Source organism: Megalops cyprinoides, chromosome 19 (genome assembly GCF_013368585.1).
Source record: "Megalops cyprinoides isolate fMegCyp1 chromosome 19, fMegCyp1.pri, whole genome shotgun sequence".
NCBI classification, from domain to species: Eukaryota; Metazoa; Chordata; class Actinopteri; order Elopiformes; family Megalopidae; genus Megalops; species Megalops cyprinoides.
This window is the reverse complement of record NC_050601.1, coordinates 179842-197841: the sequence shown is the minus strand read 5'-3', so window position 1 is coordinate 197841 and position 18000 is coordinate 179842. Positions and strand designations below refer to the sequence as shown.

Here is an 18000-nt window from a genome sequence, read left to right as displayed (position 1 = left end):
TTTTTGCAAAATTTAAGGGCAACAGTGTAGCATGATGGTAAGGTGCAGGGCTTGTAACCAAAAGGTTTCCACTTTGATTCCCTACTGGGGCACCGCTGTTGTACCTTTGGGAAAAGGTACTTAACCCACAATTGCCTAAGTAAATATCCAGCTGTATAAATGGGTTACATGTTGTAATATTGTTTATAATTGTAACACATGTAAGTCGTTCTGGGTAACAGTGTCTGCTAAATGACAATAATGTAATGTAGATATAGGCTACGTACTGACACGGAGTATATATGATCTAGACCTATGAATAATTTGGCTTATTGGTGTGCTGAGTACTCTTTGTTATGCGATGTTATGGAAGTTTGAGTGGAATACGTACTATTCTTGCACCTGTGCATGTCGTGTAGTAACTTTTGACACGATTCCACTGCACATACCGAATTAGTTACAGTAATTTTACTTACTTACTTAAATAAACTCAAGACTTCCGTTCCTTATGTCTGCACTACAATCAATGCTGTAATCCTCTGAAAATCAGGGGTATGCCAGGAACCCCAAAACAGGGAGCCTGACTGTGAAACATATTTTTAATAAGTGCTACTGAATGTACATTTTTTAGAATAGCTGGCTTACTTTACATTACAAGAATTTATCAGACGCTCTTATCCGGAGCGACTTCCATCGCAAGAGAACATAGAGTAGTGTAGAACACAGTGGCGTCAAGTGTATCAATTCAACTTAAACGAGCAACAGTGTCAGACCATAGATTTAATGATAAAAATATTCAAACGCTGTAGCTACCAAAGCGGCTACTGAAAGCGCAGCGCCCGGATGTGTCGCGACATGAGACTGAATCGCTCTTCGCTTTCGCCACAGCGCCACGTTGAAGCTTCGCGCCAGATTGCATGCAGTGACGTCATCCACCGAATGACGCGCGAGAGCGAGTAAACCTGGACTGGCGCATTCTCCACAGCACGGGTGGACCCTCGAACATTATTTAATGCTTTCACTTGAAATGTGGACGCTCGGCAAAATACATAACCTATTAGGCAATGCTGACTTGTAGTAATTTCTATGTAGGATTGGATTTTATTGAGAGAACAGAATGCTAGCCGTTATAAAATATAAACATGATATCCACCCAAGTGCGTGTGTTTTTTTCCAGCATTATTATCCACACATATGTCCTCAGTCTGGGCGTCACGGCATTTTTTTTCAACGTATCGGGTTTACTTGTTAGCATCAATTAAAGATGAGACGAATATACCCTGATATTCCAGGTCTATCAGAAACGAATGCATGTGTTTGTCTAGCATTAGTACTCTGTAGCGCTTTATTGTATATATATCTAGACGCTCCCCTCATTTCCACTCTGAGTTGGTGAAACCCAGCATAGGTTGCCTAAGATGAATCCATAATGCCAGAAAGGGGGAGACCGTGTAGTAGTATTCTTTGGAAAAAACAACAGTAAAAACACTAAGATTATTACATTGTAGAATATTGAGATTCACAAAACTAAAAATATCACAGATTCCTTTATGAAGTTGATACGTGTACCCTCAAATCAAACTCGATAAGCTATATGACAGACGGCTTACCTATAGGTCGGGCAGGTGGTAAAGTCCGGTGTACCCGGGTTTCCGCGCGAAAAGACGGCCCGCGCGCCGCTGCAGCATATAGATTCCATACGAAACCGCGAGCTGCTGCTGCCGCGCGAGCACCGCGAGAGAGTCCCGCTTTCCACGAAGCCGCTTTGAAACGCGCCGCGTCGCTCTTTGCCGCACACGGACACTCGTCGTTTTAATCAGTCACATTCAAACTTGAAATGCCAACCAAGACCTCCCTGTCTCTGCCAGAGGACGTCAGGAAACGGTACGTTACCGCCGTAGCGATTAGCTCGCTAACAGGTTAGCTTCTCCTCTCATTCATAACCTACAGGCAGCTAACAGCGGCTAGCAGCAGGCTAACGAAACGCCTTCCGCGTCTCCCAGCCGCAGCTGCGGCGCTTCATTCCGGCGGCTTTCCTCTCAGATAGGAGCGGTTAGTCCCGGAGTCGCGTAAGCTGGCTGCTGCCTGCCCTGCCAGGCGATACAGCGCGTAGGTGCGGTTGTTTTGCTAGCGCGGCGGGTCCGCGGCTGTTTGGCGCCAAAGCGCGCTTGTTTGCAGGCAGCGGTGAGCAGCAGCTGCGGCGCTGTACATGTGCGGGAGCTAAAGCATAAAGCCGAGCCGCGGGCACCGGACCGAGGCCAGCCCGCATGCCGACCAGCCTCCTGCTACAATGAGCGCTGATCCGGGCGGCTGTCACCGGGACTGAGTCGGGGAATTAGCGCTAGCCAGCCGGGCAGCCCGGCCCTCAGAGAGCCAGCCTTACAGCCTTAGCATCGGCAGCTAATTCGCCTGGAAAATGTCGTGTTTCAGAGAGCAATCTACAGGACATTCTGTCACATTCGCCTGCTTCGGTGTTGATGGGTAACTGGTATAAGCTAACACGCTGGCTAATGTACAGTGTTAATGCTCTCTGTTGCTAGCATGCCGGGCAGCTAACGGTTGGTACAGCCAGCATACTGCTGTTACTAACCCGGGGCATGGGAGCACGGAGCTCGGCTAACTCAGGAGCTGTGATCCGAGCGCAGGAGTCCTTACTCCGGGAGGTGTGTGTGTGTGTCTGTGTGTGTGGTTGGGTGTGTGTGTGTCTGTGTGTGTGGTTGGGTGTGTGTGTGTCTGTGTGTGTGGTTGGGTGTGTGCGTGTCTGTGTGTGTGGTTGGGTGTGTGCGTGTCTGTGTGTGTGGTTGGGTGTGTGCGTGTCTGTGTGTGTGGTTGGGTGTGTGCGTGTCTGTGTGTGTGGTTGGGTGTCTGTGTGTGTGTGGTTGGGTGTCTGTGTGTGTGTGGTTGGGTGTCTGTGTGTGTGTGGTTGGGTGTCTGTGTGTGGTTGGTTGGTTGGGTGTCTGTGTGTGGTTGGTTGGTTGGGTGTCTGTGTGTGGTTGGTTGGTTGGGTGTCTGTGTGTGGTTGGTTGGTTGGGTGTCTGTGTGGTTGGTTGGTTGGGTGTCTGTGTGGTTGGTTGTGTGGGTGTCTGTGTGGTTGGTTGTGTGTGTGTCTGTGTGTTGGTTGGGTGTGTGTGGTTGGGTGTGTGTGGTTGGGTGTGTGTGTGTGGTTGGGTGTGTGTGTGTGGTTGGGTGTGTGTGTGTGTCTGTGTGTGGTTGGGTGTGTGTGTGTGTGTCTGTGTGTGTGGTTGGGTGTGTGTGTGTGTGTCTGTGTGTGTGGTTGGGTGTGTGTGTGTGTGTGGTTGGGTGTGTATGTGTATGTGTGTGTGTCTGTGTGTGTGGTTGGGTGTGTGTGTGTGTGTGTGTGTGTGTGTGTGTGTGTCTGTGTGTGTGTGGTTGGGTGTGTGTGGTTGGGTGTGTGTGTGTGTCTGTGTGTGTGTGTCTGTGTGTGTGTCTGTGTGTGTGTGGTTGGGTGTGTGTGTGTGTGTGTGTCTGTGTGTGTGTCTGTGTGTGTGTCTGTGTGTGTGTCTGTGTGTGTGTCTGTGTGTGTGTCTGTGTGTGTGTGGTTGGGTGTGTGTGTCTGTGTGTGTGTGGTTGGGTGTGTGTCTGTGTGTGTGTGGTTGGGTGTGTGTCTGTGTGTGTGTGGTTGGGTGTGTGTCTGTGTGTGGTTGGGTGTGTGTGTGTGTGTGTCTGTGTGTGGTTGGGTGTGTGTGGTTGGGTGTCTGTGTGTGGTTGGGTGTGTGTGTGTGTGTCTGTGTGTGGTTGGGTGTGTGTGTGTGGTTGGGTGTGTGTGTGTGGTTGGGTGTGTGTGTGTGGTTGGGTGTGTGTGTGTGGTTGGGTGTGTGTGTGTGGTTGGGTGTGTGTGTGTGGTTGGGTGTGTGTGTGTGTGTCTGTGTGTGTGGTTGGGTGTGTGTGTGTGTCTGTGTGTGTGGTTGGGTGTGTGTGTGTGTCTGTGTGTGTGGTTGGGTGTGTGTGTGGTTGGGTGTGTGTGTGTGGTTGGGTGTGTGTGTGTGTCTATGTGTGTGTGGTTGGGTGTGTGTGTGTGTCTATGTGTGTGTGGTTGGGTGTGTGTGTGGTTGGGTGTGTGTGTGGTTGGGTGTGTCTGTGTGTGGTTGGGTGTGTATGTATGTGGTTGGGTGTGTCTGTGTGTGGTTGGGTGTGTGTGTGGTTGGGTGTGTGTGTGGTTGGGTGTGTGTGTGGTTGGGTGTGTGTGTGTCTGTGTGTGTGTCTGTGTGTGTGTCTGTGTGTGTGTCTGTGTGTGTGTCTGTGTGTGTGTCTGTGTGTGTCTGTGTGTGTGGTTGGGTGTGTGTGTCTATGTGTGTGTGTCTATGTGGTTGGGTGTGTGTGTGTGTCTGTGTGTGTGTCTGTGTGTGTGGTTGGTTGTGTGTCTGTGTGTGGTTGGTTGTGTGTCTGTGTGTGGTTGGTTGTGTGTGTGTGTGTGTGTGTGGTTGGTTGTGTGTGTGTGTGTGGTTGGTTGTGTGTGTGTGTGTGGTTGGTTGTGTGTGTGTGTGTGGTTGGTTGTGTGTGTGTGTGTGGTTGGGTGTGTGTGTGGTTGGGTGTGTGTGTGGTTGGGTGTGTGTGTGTCTGTGTGTGTGTCTGTGTGTGTGTCTGTGTGTGTCTGTGTGTGTGGTTGGGTGTGTGTGTGTGTGTGTGGTTGGTTGTGTGTGTGTGTGTGGTTGGTTGTGTGTGTGTGTGTGGTTGGTTGTGTGTGTGTGTGTGGTTGGGTGTGTGTGTGGTTGGGTGTGTGTGTGGTTGGGTGTGTGTGTGTCTGTGTGTGTGTCTGTGTGTGTGTCTGTGTGTGTCTGTGTGTGTGGTTGGTTGTGTGTGTGTGTGTGTGGTTGGTTGTGTGTGTGTGTGTGTGTGTGGTTGGTTGTGTGTGTGTGTGTGGTTGGTTGTGTGTGTGTGTGTGGTTGGTTGTGTGTGTGTGTGTGGTTGGTTGTGTGTGTGTGTGTGGTTGGTTGTGTGTGTGTGTGTGGTTGGGTGTGTGTGTGGTTGGGTGTGTGTGTGGTTGGGTGTGTGTGTGTCTGTGTGTGTGTCTGTGTGTGTCTGTGTGTGTGGTTGGGTGTGTGTGTCTATGTGTGTGTGTCTATGTGGTTGGGTGTGTGTGTGTGTCTGTGTGTGTGTCTGTGTGTGTGGTTGGTTGTGTGTCTGTGTGTGGTTGGTTGTGTGTGTGTGTGGTTGGTTGTGTGTGTGTGTGTGGTTGGGTGTGTGTGTGTGTGTGGTTGGGTGTGTGTGTGTGTGTGGTTGGGTGTGTGTGTGTGTGTGTGGTTGGGTGTGTGTGTGTGTGTGTGGTTGGGTGTGTGTGTGTGTGTGGTTGGGTGTGTGTGTGTGTGGTTGGGTGTGTGTGTGTGTGGTTGGGGGTGTGTGTGTGTGGTTGGGTGTGTGTCTGTGTGTGGTTGGTTGGTTGGTTGTGTGTGTGTGGTTGGTTGGTTGTGTGTGTGTGGTTGGTTGGTTGGTTGGGTGTGTGTGTGTGTGTGTGTGTGTGTGGTTGTGAGTGTGTGTGATTCCTCATTTCCTGGATCGATGTGACTGACCCTCCTCTTATTTGCAGGCTTCAGGTGTTGGACGCAGATGGAGACGGCCTCTCGGATGAGGTCAGTAATCCGCAGTTACGCAGGGGCACCGTCTCCTCGGGGGCACCGTCTCCTCGGGGGCACCGTCTCCTCGGGGGCTTTGCTCTGATTGCCACTACATTTCTCTATAACGGCCTGGAGATCTGCAGTGTTGCAGGTTTCTTAAGTTTTTAAGGCAGTTGCGCGACACCTGGATGACCAGGTGAGGTGATGTGTCCCTCTCTCTGCACTCCGTACTTCCATGGCGCCTGCTCTTCAATGTTGCGCTTGTATACCTACAAATATCTCAGGGATGTGTGTATGATTCATACTGATAAACATTTCATTGTGTTTTTCGGTTTTTCGCCGGGGCTTTTCGGACCGTCAGGGCTTTTCGGGGCGCCGGGGCTTTTCGGGGCGCCGGTGGCACCGTCAGGGCTTTTCATTTACAGTTATTCATTTGGCAGACGCTTTTATCCAAAGCGACTTACAAGTGAGGCAGAGACCAACACAAGCAAAAGCCATACAAGGAGTCAGAGTATTAGAATTGCTGCAGTAGTTTGGGGGTGTCGGCGCTCCTCAGGGTGTCGGCGCTCCTCAGGGTGTCGGGGCCTCGGGGCTGTTCCTGGGGAATGAGTAGGGGTAAAGGAGCAGGGTGCTGAGTACGATCGTGCTGCTCGGGGTGCGATCGTGCTGCTGGGGTGCAGGGTAACTCGGGGAGGCCTGAGGAAGGAATTACGCTGCTCTTGATTGGACGGTGGCTGCAGTGTTTATCATGGGGGTGGACACTCTGCTGTAAAAACCCTAACCCTGACCCCGCTGTAAAGAGCTCCATCTGAGTTTCGCTTTATGCACTTATTTTCACCCTTCCACCTCGGTTTCCGCTGCTGAAGCGCTGAGCTCGTTCGCTGTTTGTGGTCCTGGGAAGACACCTTAATGCTGTTTTAGTTTGCTCTCCCTACAGGAGAGTGAAGCCGGTGTAGGAGTTCCTAATGACACGCAGTTGCACCTAATGACACGCAGTTGCACCTAATGACACGCAGTTGCACCTAATGACACGCAGTTGCATGACAAGTGAGAACATCTTGTGTTGCCTGAAAACAGGAGAGAGTGGTACTGAGCGGTGGAATGCGGAGTGCAGTGGCTCAGCACACCGGGGGCGTCGCACAGGAGCTGCAGCCCTGAGCGCACACGCTGGTGTCGGTGTCAGCTACGCAGCGGACTCGCGTCAACACGCTCATCAAAGGGCGGAATGGCGGCCTGGCGCGGCGCGCAGAAAACGGCCGTTTAGCCCTCTCGTCAAATGGTTGTTGTGTTGGTTCCTCACTGTGTGTAAAATGTACTGATTTCAGGGGTAACTCGTCAGGGGTAACTGTCATTGCTCATAAGACCGGACACTGCAGTCCAGGGTGTTAAACTGAGGTACACTTTCAGTGTGTTGTGAGTTTCACTAGCAAATTAAGAGCAGCTAGTGGCTAAATTTTCGCAGCCTGTAATACACTTCCTGCAGCTAGGGTTAGTCTGAGACTGCCGCATGCTGTGTGGGTTATTGCTGTGTCCCCAGCATGCCTCCTTTGGAGAGCTGGGTCTGACCTACTTTATCTCCTTGACGGTTGTGTGGGGTGGGGCTCTTCTTCCTCCTCCTCCTCGGTAGCACTGGTAGCCTCCGCCTTCAATGGCCACTTTAAGGCTCACATCTGTCCCTTAGGAGCATGTGAGGGAGGTGTGTGTGTGTGTGTGTGTGTGTGTGTGTGTGTGTGTGTGTGTGACTCTCTCCTGTCCCTTCAGGAGTGTGTGAGGGAGAAGCTTAGCCTGGTGCAAGGCTTCCTGCAGGCTGAGGCTCAAGACCAGCTCCGCAGCCTGGAGGCCAAGATGAAGAGTGAGGAGCTGTCTGCGGTGAGAGCCTAACCCTGCTACCCTGCAACCGCCTAACCCCACACCCTCTAACCCTCAGCCTAACCCCACACCGCCTAACCCTCAGCCTAACCCCACACTCCCTAACCCTCAGCCTAACCCCACACCCCCTAACCCTCAATCTAACCCCATTCCGCCTCACCCTAATGCTAACCCGCCTTCTCCCCCTGTCTGCCTCTGCAAGCCTGGCCTACTGTCCTTCCTCAGCTAAATGATTCCCTGTGTCTGTCCTTCTGAACGCACCTCGGCCTCCTTGTCTCAGTGTGCTGAAACATTCTGCCCTCTACTGGTGGATCTGCTTTGTATGGCTGGCTGTATGTCAGCTGTTCTGGGGTCTGTGCCTGACTGCAGCTGCAGTGATTGATGCTTGTCCTGCCCCGCCCCTCAGGAAGGGTACCTGTCCAAGGTGAAGGCCCTGCTGGGCCGGGAGCTGTGTGTGGAGAACGGTTCCCATGGTGACAGCCCCAAGCAGAACGGCCAATCAAATGGAGTGGCAGAGAACGGTTCCCATGAGGAGGACCTGCCGGGAGCCATGGAAACGGAGGGGGAGGCGCTGAAGTCCCCCAGCGCCCCAAGAGCCCGGGGGGGCCGCAGGAGCAAGGTGGATGGGGACCCCAAGAGTGAGTGCTGACCCCAACGCGCACACGGACAATCATCATCAGCATGATGCCACTGCTTCAGAGATGTATATATTCATATAAACACGGGCTGCTTCAGTCCTGCTCTCCTTGGCTCTGATGCCACTGCCTTCCCTGAAGAGGGAGGGTTCCTGCTAAACATCGTGCTCAGTAGCACAAGGCTGCTGTGTTTTCCTCAGTGTGAGGAACCTTCCCCTTTTCTCCCCGTGTCTCTTCCTCGCCTCAGTAAGCGTTACTGAGGAGGAGGAGCAGGGACACAGCGCTGCTTTGAGTGACATGGATGTCGTCGCTAGCCAGTAAAGGGGCAGGGCAGTGTGTGAACACCACACCAGTAAATGAGCTGAAAACTCATCTCCATCTTCTTCTCTCCCTAATCTTCCTTTCCCTCTCTCTATTATCTATTCCTACATTCCATTAAAAATGCACTCTACACTAGTTTAGTACTTACTTCAGTATCTGACTGACTTTTTAGTACTTCGTGAGAACTTCTCTTAGCGCTGAGTAAATGGCAGAATGTAAATGCCCTCAGAATCAGAGCAGCATGTCAGTCCCCAGTGTCGCATGAAGCTGTCAGGGTCGGCCTGAATGTCTCATCTCTCTGGCTTTTTCTTTGAATTGTGTTGCTGTGGAGAGGGGCAGGATGCCTGTGGATGTAGTGGGGAGTTGGCTTTGCTCAGCGTAGAGATTCAGCGTTAGGGAGTGTGGAGGGAAGGCTTCTGACACCCTCTCTGGATTCTTCCTCCCAGAATCTCCTGCCAGTTCCAGAGTGATGCGTAACTCCAGCAAGCAACCGACCATCGTGTCCATGTTCTCCAGAGCGTGAGTACGCTCTCTGCCCTGTCTCCACACACACACACACACACACACACACACACACACCTGTCTGTAACCACTGTCCTCTGCAGCTCCAGCAAGCGCAAATCCGAGGAGGTGAACGGAGAGGGAGAGTGCGGAGACACGGCGGAGAGGAGCGAGGCCGGAGCTGCGGAGGAGGAGGAGGTGGGAGAGTTTGTGCTCCTTCCTGAGGAGGAGGTGGGAGAGTTTGAGCTCCTTCCTGAGGAGGAGGTGGGAGAGTTTGAGCTCCTTCCTGACCGCGGCAGAGCGGCAGTCTGCTCTGAGTCCCTCTAACTGCACGTTTCCCTCCCTCGCAGGCTCAGGACGAGAAGAGGCTGAAAGTTGAGCTGGAGGAAAAGTAAGATGCAGTGTCCTCTCCCCCTCTGTCCCGCTGAGCTGAAAATGCACTCTGACCTCTAACCCCTGTCCTTCCTCCTCTCAGGACAGAAGGCGGCCCTGCGGAGAAAGCCAAGCCCGTGTCAGCAGTGAAGGTGAGTGAAGCCAGCATGGGAGGGGTGGCAGCGGTCCGGGGAGGTTCGGTCCCGTCTGATATGGCAACCTGTATGATGGAGCTATGCTGCCATGTTAGTATGGAAGGGTTTGCTTGTGTTGCATCAGGACCCGCCTCGAGCGTATGGGGAAGTTTAATCCAGTCAGTTGAGGTCACACCCATTTCTGGAGTTAGTGGAGTATTTGCTGGTTTGTTTCCAGGCAGCTGGTTTGCACTGAGGAGTTGCTTGAAGTGTGTCTGTACAAGCATATGCACACTGTTTTAGGGAGTGCTGTACCCACCATTTCATTCATTTGTGTAAACTGCAGACTGTCGGTGAGCATTATCTTGTTCCTGTTGCAGACTCCGCCCCCCAAATGCCCAGACTGCAGGCAGTACCTGGACGACTCGGACCTCAAGTTCTTCCAGGGAGACCCAGACGATGCGGTGAGCTGCTGTCTCCTCCATTCCCCAACAACAACGTGTGTGTGACTGACTGACTGACTGACTGTGTGTGTGACTGACTGACTGACTGACTGACTGTGTGTGTGACTGACTGACTGACTGACTGACTGTGTGTGTGACTGACTGACTGACTGACTGTGCCTGTGCCTGTCTGTGTGACTGACTGACTGACTGTGCCTGTGTGACTGACTGACTGACTGACTGACTGACTGACTGTGAGGGCTCACTTGTGGCTGTTGCAGCTGGATGAGCCGGAGATGCTGACGGACGAGCGCCTCTCGCTGTTTGACTCCAATGAGGACGGCTTCGAGAGCTACGAGGACCTGCCGCAGCACAAGATCACCAGCTTCAGGTGGGTGGCGGGGCCCCGTGGGAGGGGGCGGGGTCGTACAGGAGGGGGCGGGGTCGTGCGGGGGGAGAGTGTCGTGGTGCTGAGTTACGCTCTGCTGAAGTGTTTACCTCTCTGCTCTCTGCAGTGTGTATGACCGACGCGGCCACCTGTGTCCCTTTGACTCGGGGCTGATTGAGAAGAATGTGGAGCTCTACTTCAGCTGTGCCGTCAAGCCCATCTACGATGACAACCCCTGCATGGACGGTACGCTGAGAGCGCCTCCTGCTGGCCGCCCTGCTGCAGGACACGCTCATCCTAATGCTCGGTGCGGTCTGCCGAGCAGCAGGCTGTGAGGATGGCCTGCTTCTGCTCCTCCTCACACCCTGCTCTGTGCCTGTGACTGCTCGGTGTGTGCGCGCGCGTCTGATCGTTCCTGCTGTCCTGCAGGGGGTGTGCCTGCGAAGAAGCTGGGCCCGATTAACGCCTGGTGGATCACTGGCTTCGATGGGGGAGAGAAGGCTCTCATCGGCTTCACCACAGGTAAGCCTTCAGCCCAGGTAAGCACCGCGGGGGGGAGGGGTCAGGCAGGCGCGCGGTCACCCTCGGACACCGTCCCTCTATCCCCAGCGTTTGCCGATTACATCCTGATGGAGCCCAGCGAGGAATACGCCCCCACCTTCGCCCTCATGCAGGAGAAGATCTACATGAGCAAGATCGTGGTGGAGTTCCTGCAGAAGAACCCCGAGGTCACCTATGAGGACCTCCTCAACAAGATCGAGGTGGGTGTCCCGCTGCCCTGTTCCCTCCCCTCCAGCTGCCCCTCCCGTCCCGACCTGACCGCTGCCCGTCCCGCTGCCCCTCCCGTCCCGACCTGACCGCTGCCCGTCCCGCTGCCCCTCCCGTCCCGACCTGACCGCTGCCCGTCCCGACCTGACCGCTGCCCGTCCCGACTGCCCCTCCCGACCCGACCTGACCGCTGCCCCTCCCGACCCGACCTGACCGCTGCCCGTCCCGCTGCCCCTCCCGACCCGACCTGACTTGACCGCTGCCCTCCTCTCCCCTCCCCCCTGACCGCTGCCCTCCCGCTGCAGACCACGGTGCCCCCTGCTGGCCTGAACTTTAACCGCTTCACGGAGGACACCCTGCTGCGTCACGCGCAGTTCGTGGTGGAGCAGGTGGAGAGCTACGACGAGGCGGGCGACCCCGACGAGCAGCCCATCATCGTCACGCCCTGCATGCGCGACCTCATCAAGCTGGCCGGCGTCACGCTGGGAAAGAGGTACAGCCGCACCCCGGGGGGGCTCTCCCGCCCGGCCCCGCCCTGGCTGCACACAGCTGCTGCTGCCTGGCTGGACTCCTCCCGCACCGGAGCAGGTCACGGGGCGGGGCTGTGTGTGTGTGAGTCCGCTGGCACGCAGGGGGTGGGGGGAGGGGGGTCTGCTTCCATCCTCCTAACCTCTAACGTTCCTCTAACGTTCCTCTGACGTTCCCTAACGCAGCATGCTGTTGTACTGGTAGGTACGATCTGGTTTGAACTCCTCCCTGGCATGCCTGTGGCTCTGTGTGTCTGAGGTCAGTGCCCTGTGAGGCCGCCTGGGCAGGGTGGGGGAGGGGCCGGCAGCAGATTGGCAGGCTGTGACCTCTGTGCTTTGAGCGCGGTTAGTGCAGCCTTGTGGTGTGACTCTTCCTGCATGCTGCATGGCTAGAGAAGAGCATGTTTTTGAGTGGGGGGGGAGGTTGGTGACCCTGTGGAAAGGTGATAACCCCCCCCCCCCCCCCCACACACACACACATACAGGCGTGCTGCCAGGAGACAGGCCATCCGCCATCCCACCAAGATCGAGAAGGACAACAAAGGGCCCACCAAGGCCACCACCACCAAGCTGGTGTACCAGATCTTCGACACCTTCTTCTCCGACCAGATCGACCAGAACGACAAAGAGGGCGGGGTGAAGAGGCAGCGATGCGGGGTGTGCGAGGTGAGCTGGGGGCTGCCGGGAGTTTGGGAGGGTGGTGTTTTGTTGGGGCTGCCGAGCTCAGGCTGCTGCTGTTGTATGTACCTGCACAGGTGTGCCAGGCTCCAGACTGCGGGAAGTGCTCAGCCTGTAAGGACATGATCAAGTTCGGGGGCAGCGGCCGCAGCAAGCAGGCCTGCCACAAGAGGAGGTAAGCAGGGGTGCGGGGCGGGGGGCGGGGGGCGGGGTGCCCGGCGGGGGGCGGGGTGCTGCTGGGTTGCAGGCTGCAGGGCCAAAAGGGCTAAAGCTGCGGCTCCTTACAGGTGTCCCAACCTGGCAGTGAAGGAGGCTGAGGATGATGAGAACATTGAGGAAGAGGATGTGCTGCCCGTGCTGAAGGCCTCCTCCAAGAAGATGTCCCAGGCCAAGAAGAAGAAGCAGAGCCAGATTAAGCTGTCCTGGGTTGGAGAACCTGTGCGGGTACATTCCCCACCGTACCCCACCACGCAGCATACGTGCACACACACTTTCACTCTGCCGCACAGACGCGCCATCCTCTCAGTGGCTGGGTAATGCTCACACCTCTCTCTCTCTCTCTCTCTCTCTCTCTCTCTCTCTCTCTCTCTCTCTCTCTCTCTCTCTCAGGTGGAGGGAGAGAAGCAGTACTACACGAGTGTGTGTGTGGAGAATGAGGTGCTGGAGGTGGGAGACTGTGTGTCGGTCAGTCCAGATGACCCGTCCAAACCCCTGTACCTGGCCAGGTGAGGCTGAGGGCTGCCTGCGCCTGCGGCCTGCGTGCGGCGTGTTTGTGGGCTGACCTTTGCCCTCTGACCCTCAGGATCACAGCGCTGTGGGAGGAGGACTGTGGAAAGATGTTCCACGCACACTGGTTCTGCCGCGGGACGGACACGGTGCTGGGCGAGTCGTCCGACCCTCTGGAGCTCTTCCTGGTGGACGAGTGCGAGGACATGCCCCTCAGCTACGTGCACGGCAAGGTCAACGTCACCTACAAGGCCCCCTCCAGCAACTGGTTCATGGAGGTATGCGTCCCTTCACTGACCTGGGATCAGTGTTCCGTACAGCTCTGTGTCTAGCCTGAATGGGATTGTGTAAAAAGCGGCTGCTGCAGGATGAACCTGCTGGCTGTGTCTGAGGAACTCGCTTTGCTGCAGGGCGGCATGGATCATGACATTAAGGTGATAGAGGATGATGGGAAGAGCTTCTTCTACCAGCTGTGGTACGAGGCCGACTATGCCCGCTTTGAGACCCCGCCCAAAGCCACGCCCTCTGAGGACTGCAAGTTCACGTGAGTGCATGGAATGGCTGTGTCTGTGTGTGTAGCGCAGCACGGTGTGTGCGTGTGTGTGTGTGTGTGTGTAACGGTGCTCTCTCGCGGCAGGTTCTGTGCCAGCTGCCTGCGTGTTCGGGAGCAGGAGGAGCAGGCGACTCCGCAGCCGCGGGAGCCTCTGGAGGAGAGAGACTGCAAGGTGTTCTACGCCTCGGCCTGCCTGAAGGGGGAGCAGCTGCGTCTGGGAGACAGCGTGTACCTGCTGCCCGAAGCCTTCTCCTTCGGGTGAGGGAGGGGGTGAGGGGGGTGAGGGAGGTGTGGGGGGGGGACGGGGGGGCGCTCCAGGGGCCGCAGAGCGAGTGACACCCGTGCCTCTCACACCTCCCGCAGGGTGAAGGCGAGCAGCCCAGTGAAGCGCTCTCACAGGAAGGACGATGTGGATGAGGAGCTGTACCCTGAGTACTACAGGAAGTCCTCTGACTACATCAAGGGCTCCAACCTGGACGCGCCTGAGCCCTTCCGCATCGGCCGCATCAAGGAGATCTTCTGCAACAAGCGCAGCAACGGCAAGCCCAACGAGGCCGAGGTGAAGCTGCGCCTCTACAAGCTCTACAGGTGGGTTACCTGCAGCTTCTCTGCCCTCGCTAGGGGGCGCTGTGCTCAGAGGCAGCTCACACACCAGTCATCAGAGCTCCTGCACGTCTCTGTTCTGAGCTGCCCTGCATCCCTCCAGGCCAGAAAACACCCACAAGGGCCCCAAGGCGGGGTACCACACGGACATCAACCAGCTGTACTGGAGCGATGAGGAGGCGACGGTGGACCTGGCGGAGGTGCAGGGCCGCTGCCGGGTGGAGTACGGCGAGGACCTCACCCAACCCGTGCAGGAATACTCGGCCGGCGGCCCCGACCGCTTCTACTTCCTGGAGGTGAGGAGTACGGGAGGGGGCAAAGTGTGGGGCCTGTGTCGGCCGTGTTGGGTGAGGTTGTCTCAGAGTGTGGAGCGAGGTGGATGTATGAGTAATGCGTACCCGCAGGGTTACCCATGATCCTGTGCATGCTGTGATCTCTCGCTGCCCCCCCCCCCCCCCCCCCCCCAGGCCTACAATGCCAAGACTAAGAGCTTCGAGGACCCGCCCAATCACGCCCGCTCCGCTGCACACAAAGGCAAAGGCAAGGGCAAAGGTAGGCACACCTGGCCGGGGTCAGGGCATGGCGCAGCATGGTGTGTGTGTGTGTGTGTGTGTGTGTGTGTGTGTGTGTGTGTGAGGAGCTGTGTGTGTGTGTGTGTGTGTGGAGCATTTGTGTGTGTGTGTGTGGTTGTGGAGCATATTTGTGTGTGTGTGTGTGTGTGTGTGTGTGTGTGTGTGGTTGTGGAGCATATTTGTGTGTGTGTGTGTGTGTGTGTGTGTGTGAGGAGCTGTGTGTGTGTGTGTGGAGCATTTGTGTGTGTGTGTGTGTGACGCGCTCTGTCTCTCGGCAGGGAAAGGGAAGGGGAAATCCTGCTCCCCCCAAGAGCAGCAGGACCCTCAGGAGCCCAAGATCCCCAAACTGCGCACCCTGGATGTGTTCTCCGGCTGCGGGGGCCTGTCAGAGGGCTTCCACCAGGCTGGTGAGACGCTCTGTGTGACTCCCTTTCTCAGGGGTCTCAGAGAGGCTGTGTGTGTGGTGACTCTCTCTCTCTCTCTCTCTCTCTCTCTCTCTCTCTCTCTCTCAGGGATCTCGGAGACGCTGTGGGCCATAGAGATGTGGGAGCCGGCAGCTCAGGCCTTCAGGCTCAATAACCCGGGAAGCACGGTGTTCACAGAGGACTGCAACGTGCTGCTGAAGCTGGTGATGGCGGGAGAGAAGACCAACTCTCTGGGCCAGAAGCTGCCGCAGAAGGGCGACGTGGAGATGCTGTGTGGGGGGCCGCCCTGCCAAGGCTTCAGTGGCATGAACCGCTTCAACTCCCGCACCTACTCCAAGTTCAAGAACTCTCTGGTGGTGTCATACCTCAGGTACTGCAGCCGCCTGCTGACGCTCTCACAGGAAGGGTGCAGACGGTGGGTATTTCTGTGCCTGAGGTCTCGCTCTCTCCTGCAGTTACTGCGATTACTACAGACCCAAGTTCTTCCTGCTGGAGAACGTGAGGAACTTCGTGTCGTTTAAGCGCTCCATGGTGCTGAAGCTGACTCTGCGCTGTCTGGTGCGCATGGGCTACCAGTGCACCTTTGGCGTCTTACAGGTGAGGGGTGGGGCCACGTCGCAGGGAGGGGCGGAGCCTCTCCGCGGGGAGGACGGGGTCTGAGGCGCTGACGCCGCGTGTGTGTCCCTGCAGGCGGGGCAGTACGGTGTGGCCCAGACCAGGCGCCGGGCCATCATCCTGGCAGCCGCGCCGGGCGAGAAGCTGCCCCGTTACCCTGAGCCACTGCATGTGTTCGCCCCTCGCGCCTGCTCCCTCAGCGTGGTGGTGGACGAGAAGAGATACGTCAGCAACGTGACACGGTAACACACAATGCCTGTGCTTCAGCAGGGCCTCTGCGGTGTGTGTGTGTGTGTGTGTGTGTGTGTCTGACGCTGCCTGCCCCCCTCAGGGGTAACGGCGGCATCTACCGGACCATCACGGTGCGGGACACCATGTCAGACCTGCCCGAGATCCGCAACGGGGCGTCGGCGCTGGAGATCTCCTACAACGGCGAGCCGCAGTCCTGGTTCCAGAGGCAGATCCGCGGGTCCCAGTACCAGCCCATCCTGAGAGACCACATCTGTAAGGTGAGAAGCGCCGTCCGGAGCACGCAGCCAGAGCTCGCGCGGCGTGGAGAGGCCCGTCTCACGCCCCCCCCCCCCCCCCCATCCCTCCCTCCTCCCTCAACCCTCCCTCCCTCCTCTCACCCCTCCCTCTCACACCCCCCCCCCCCCATCCCTCCCTCCTCCCTCACCCCTCCCTCCCTCCTCTCACCCCTCCCTCTCACGCCCCCCCCCCCCCCATCCCTCCCTCCTCCCTCAACCCTCCCTCCCTCCTCTCACCCCCCCCCCCCCCCATCCCTCCCTCCTCCTTCACCCCTCCCTCCCTCCTCTCACCCCTCCCTCTCTCCTCTCACCCCTCCCTCTCACGCCCCCCCCCCCCGCAGGACATGAGCGCGCTGGTGGCAGCTCGCATGCGGCATGTGCCGCTCGCACCTGGGTCCGACTGGCGGGACCTGCCCAACATCGAGGTGCGTCTGCGCGATGGCACCACCACCAAGAAGCTGCGCTACACCCACTCCGACAAGAAGAACGGCCGCAGCAGCACCGGCGCACTCAGAGGAGTGTGTGCCTGCGCTGGAGGTGAGTGTGTGTGTGTGTGTGTGTGTGAGAGCATCAGAGGCTCTTTACTCTGGTCTGTACATGTCCTGCAGGGCGGGGGGTGTGGGGCTCATTCTGGCAGGTGGGGGCCTGCACTGAGCTGTAATGTTTTGTCCGGGTGAAGCATGTTGTGACCGGCTGTGCGGTTCTGATCCGGCTGTTGTGCAGGGAAGCCATGTGACCCGGCCGACCGGCAGTTCAACACGCTGATCCCCTGGTGCCTTCCGCACACCGGGAACCGGCACAACCACTGGGCGGGGCTGTACGGCCGGCTGGAGTGGGACGGCTTCTTCAGCACCACCGTCACCAACCCCGAGCCCATGGGCAAGCAGGTGAGGCAGGGTGCAGCTGCAAGGGCTGCTGGGACAGCGGGCGGGGCTGTGAGTAATGTGTGTGTGTGTGTGTGTGTGTAGGGCCGTGTCCTGCATCCTGAGCAGCACCGTGTCGTCAGCGTCAGGGAGTGCGCACGCTCACAGGGCTTTCCTGACACCTACCGATTCTTCGGAAACATCCTGGACAAACACCGGCAGGTGAGTATCAGCCCGCCGCCTCAGGCGTCCCCACCCTGCCCCACTCCTTTGCGCTGACTAGCCTGTCTCCCCGCAGGTGGGGAACGCTGTCCCTCCACCCCTCTCCCGGGCCATTGGCCTGGAGATCAAGAAATGCGTTGTGGAGAGACTGAAGGAGAACGCCACAGGTAAGGCCTGCCCCACAGAGAGCGTGCCTCTCTCCCCCCAGTCCCTGCCTCTCGCCCACAGAGAGAGCGTGCGTCTCCCCCTGCCCCCCCGCCTCTCACCCCGTCTCTCGCCCACAGAGCCCGTGAAGCAGGAGAAGATGGAGTGTGAATAGCCCCCCGGTTGGCGCGTGTCCATGTGGGGGCAGAGGGACATACTCGCAGTGCCAGCGCGGCATTTTTATGGACATTCTGTGCAGTGCCATTTTTTTTTTAATGTGATTTTAACTGTTTGCAAATATCCACTTGGTGCAAGTGGAATAAATTGTGTGTAGTTTTTATATGTTGTAATATTTCAAATAAAGCTCTTATGAAATAAGGCCTGTGGTGGGTGTGTGAGGGGAGCAGTCCCAGACCGAGCCTGTGGGAGGTCCCTTTCACTCAGAGACCTGGACTCATGTCTGCATTTGCTGTGGAAGGAATTCCCGGCTTGCTGATCTGGAGCTGAATTTGCCAGACTGCCAGGAGGCTGTACTTTACTTGCCTCATACTTACGCTTACAG

At 56.8% G+C, this 18000-nt stretch overlaps 1 protein-coding gene across 2 annotated transcripts; it reads left to right on the top strand.

Moving 5' to 3' along the window:
• The first annotated feature begins 1629 nt into the window (after positions 1 to 1629).
• Positions 1630 to 17694, top strand: dnmt1 (DNA (cytosine-5-)-methyltransferase 1). Of its 2 annotated transcripts, XM_036552515.1 has the most exons (35): positions 1630 to 1863; positions 5525 to 5567; positions 7314 to 7421; positions 7828 to 8059; positions 8824 to 8896; positions 8983 to 9076; positions 9229 to 9269; positions 9354 to 9402; positions 9765 to 9848; positions 10109 to 10218; positions 10343 to 10461; positions 10645 to 10737; positions 10825 to 10976; positions 11289 to 11476; positions 11697 to 11711; positions 11996 to 12176; positions 12266 to 12363; positions 12476 to 12632; positions 12798 to 12913; positions 12991 to 13192; positions 13325 to 13458; positions 13552 to 13725; positions 13831 to 14055; positions 14174 to 14366; positions 14538 to 14622; positions 14921 to 15049; positions 15155 to 15437; positions 15523 to 15664; positions 15758 to 15924; positions 16014 to 16191; positions 16551 to 16746; positions 16933 to 17096; positions 17178 to 17294; positions 17371 to 17461; positions 17579 to 17694. In XM_036552515.1, exons 1-35 carry the CDS (start codon positions 1817 to 1819, stop codon positions 17611 to 17613), a joined length of 4515 nt encoding a protein of 1504 aa, XP_036408408.1. In that variant the 5' UTR covers positions 1630 to 1816; the 3' UTR covers positions 17614 to 17694. The 2 variants fall into 2 exon arrangements, with proteins under 2 accessions (XP_036408408.1, XP_036408409.1); XM_036552516.1 differs by lacking the exon at positions 11697 to 11711.
• The last annotated feature ends 306 nt before the right edge of the window (positions 17695 to 18000 follow it).

Coding starts and splice junctions, on each gene's coding strand:
- dnmt1 (XM_036552515.1), top strand. CDS start 1,817: ATGCCAACCAAGACCTCCCTGTCTCTGCCAGAGGACGTCAGGAAACG. Junction 10,977..11,288: donor ACCTCCTCAACAAGATCGAG/GTGGGTGTCCCG, acceptor CTCCCGCTGCAG/ACCACGGTGCCCCCTGCTGG. Junction 12,177..12,265: donor AGCGATGCGGGGTGTGCGAG/GTGAGCTGGGGG, acceptor GTACCTGCACAG/GTGTGCCAGGCTCCAGACTG.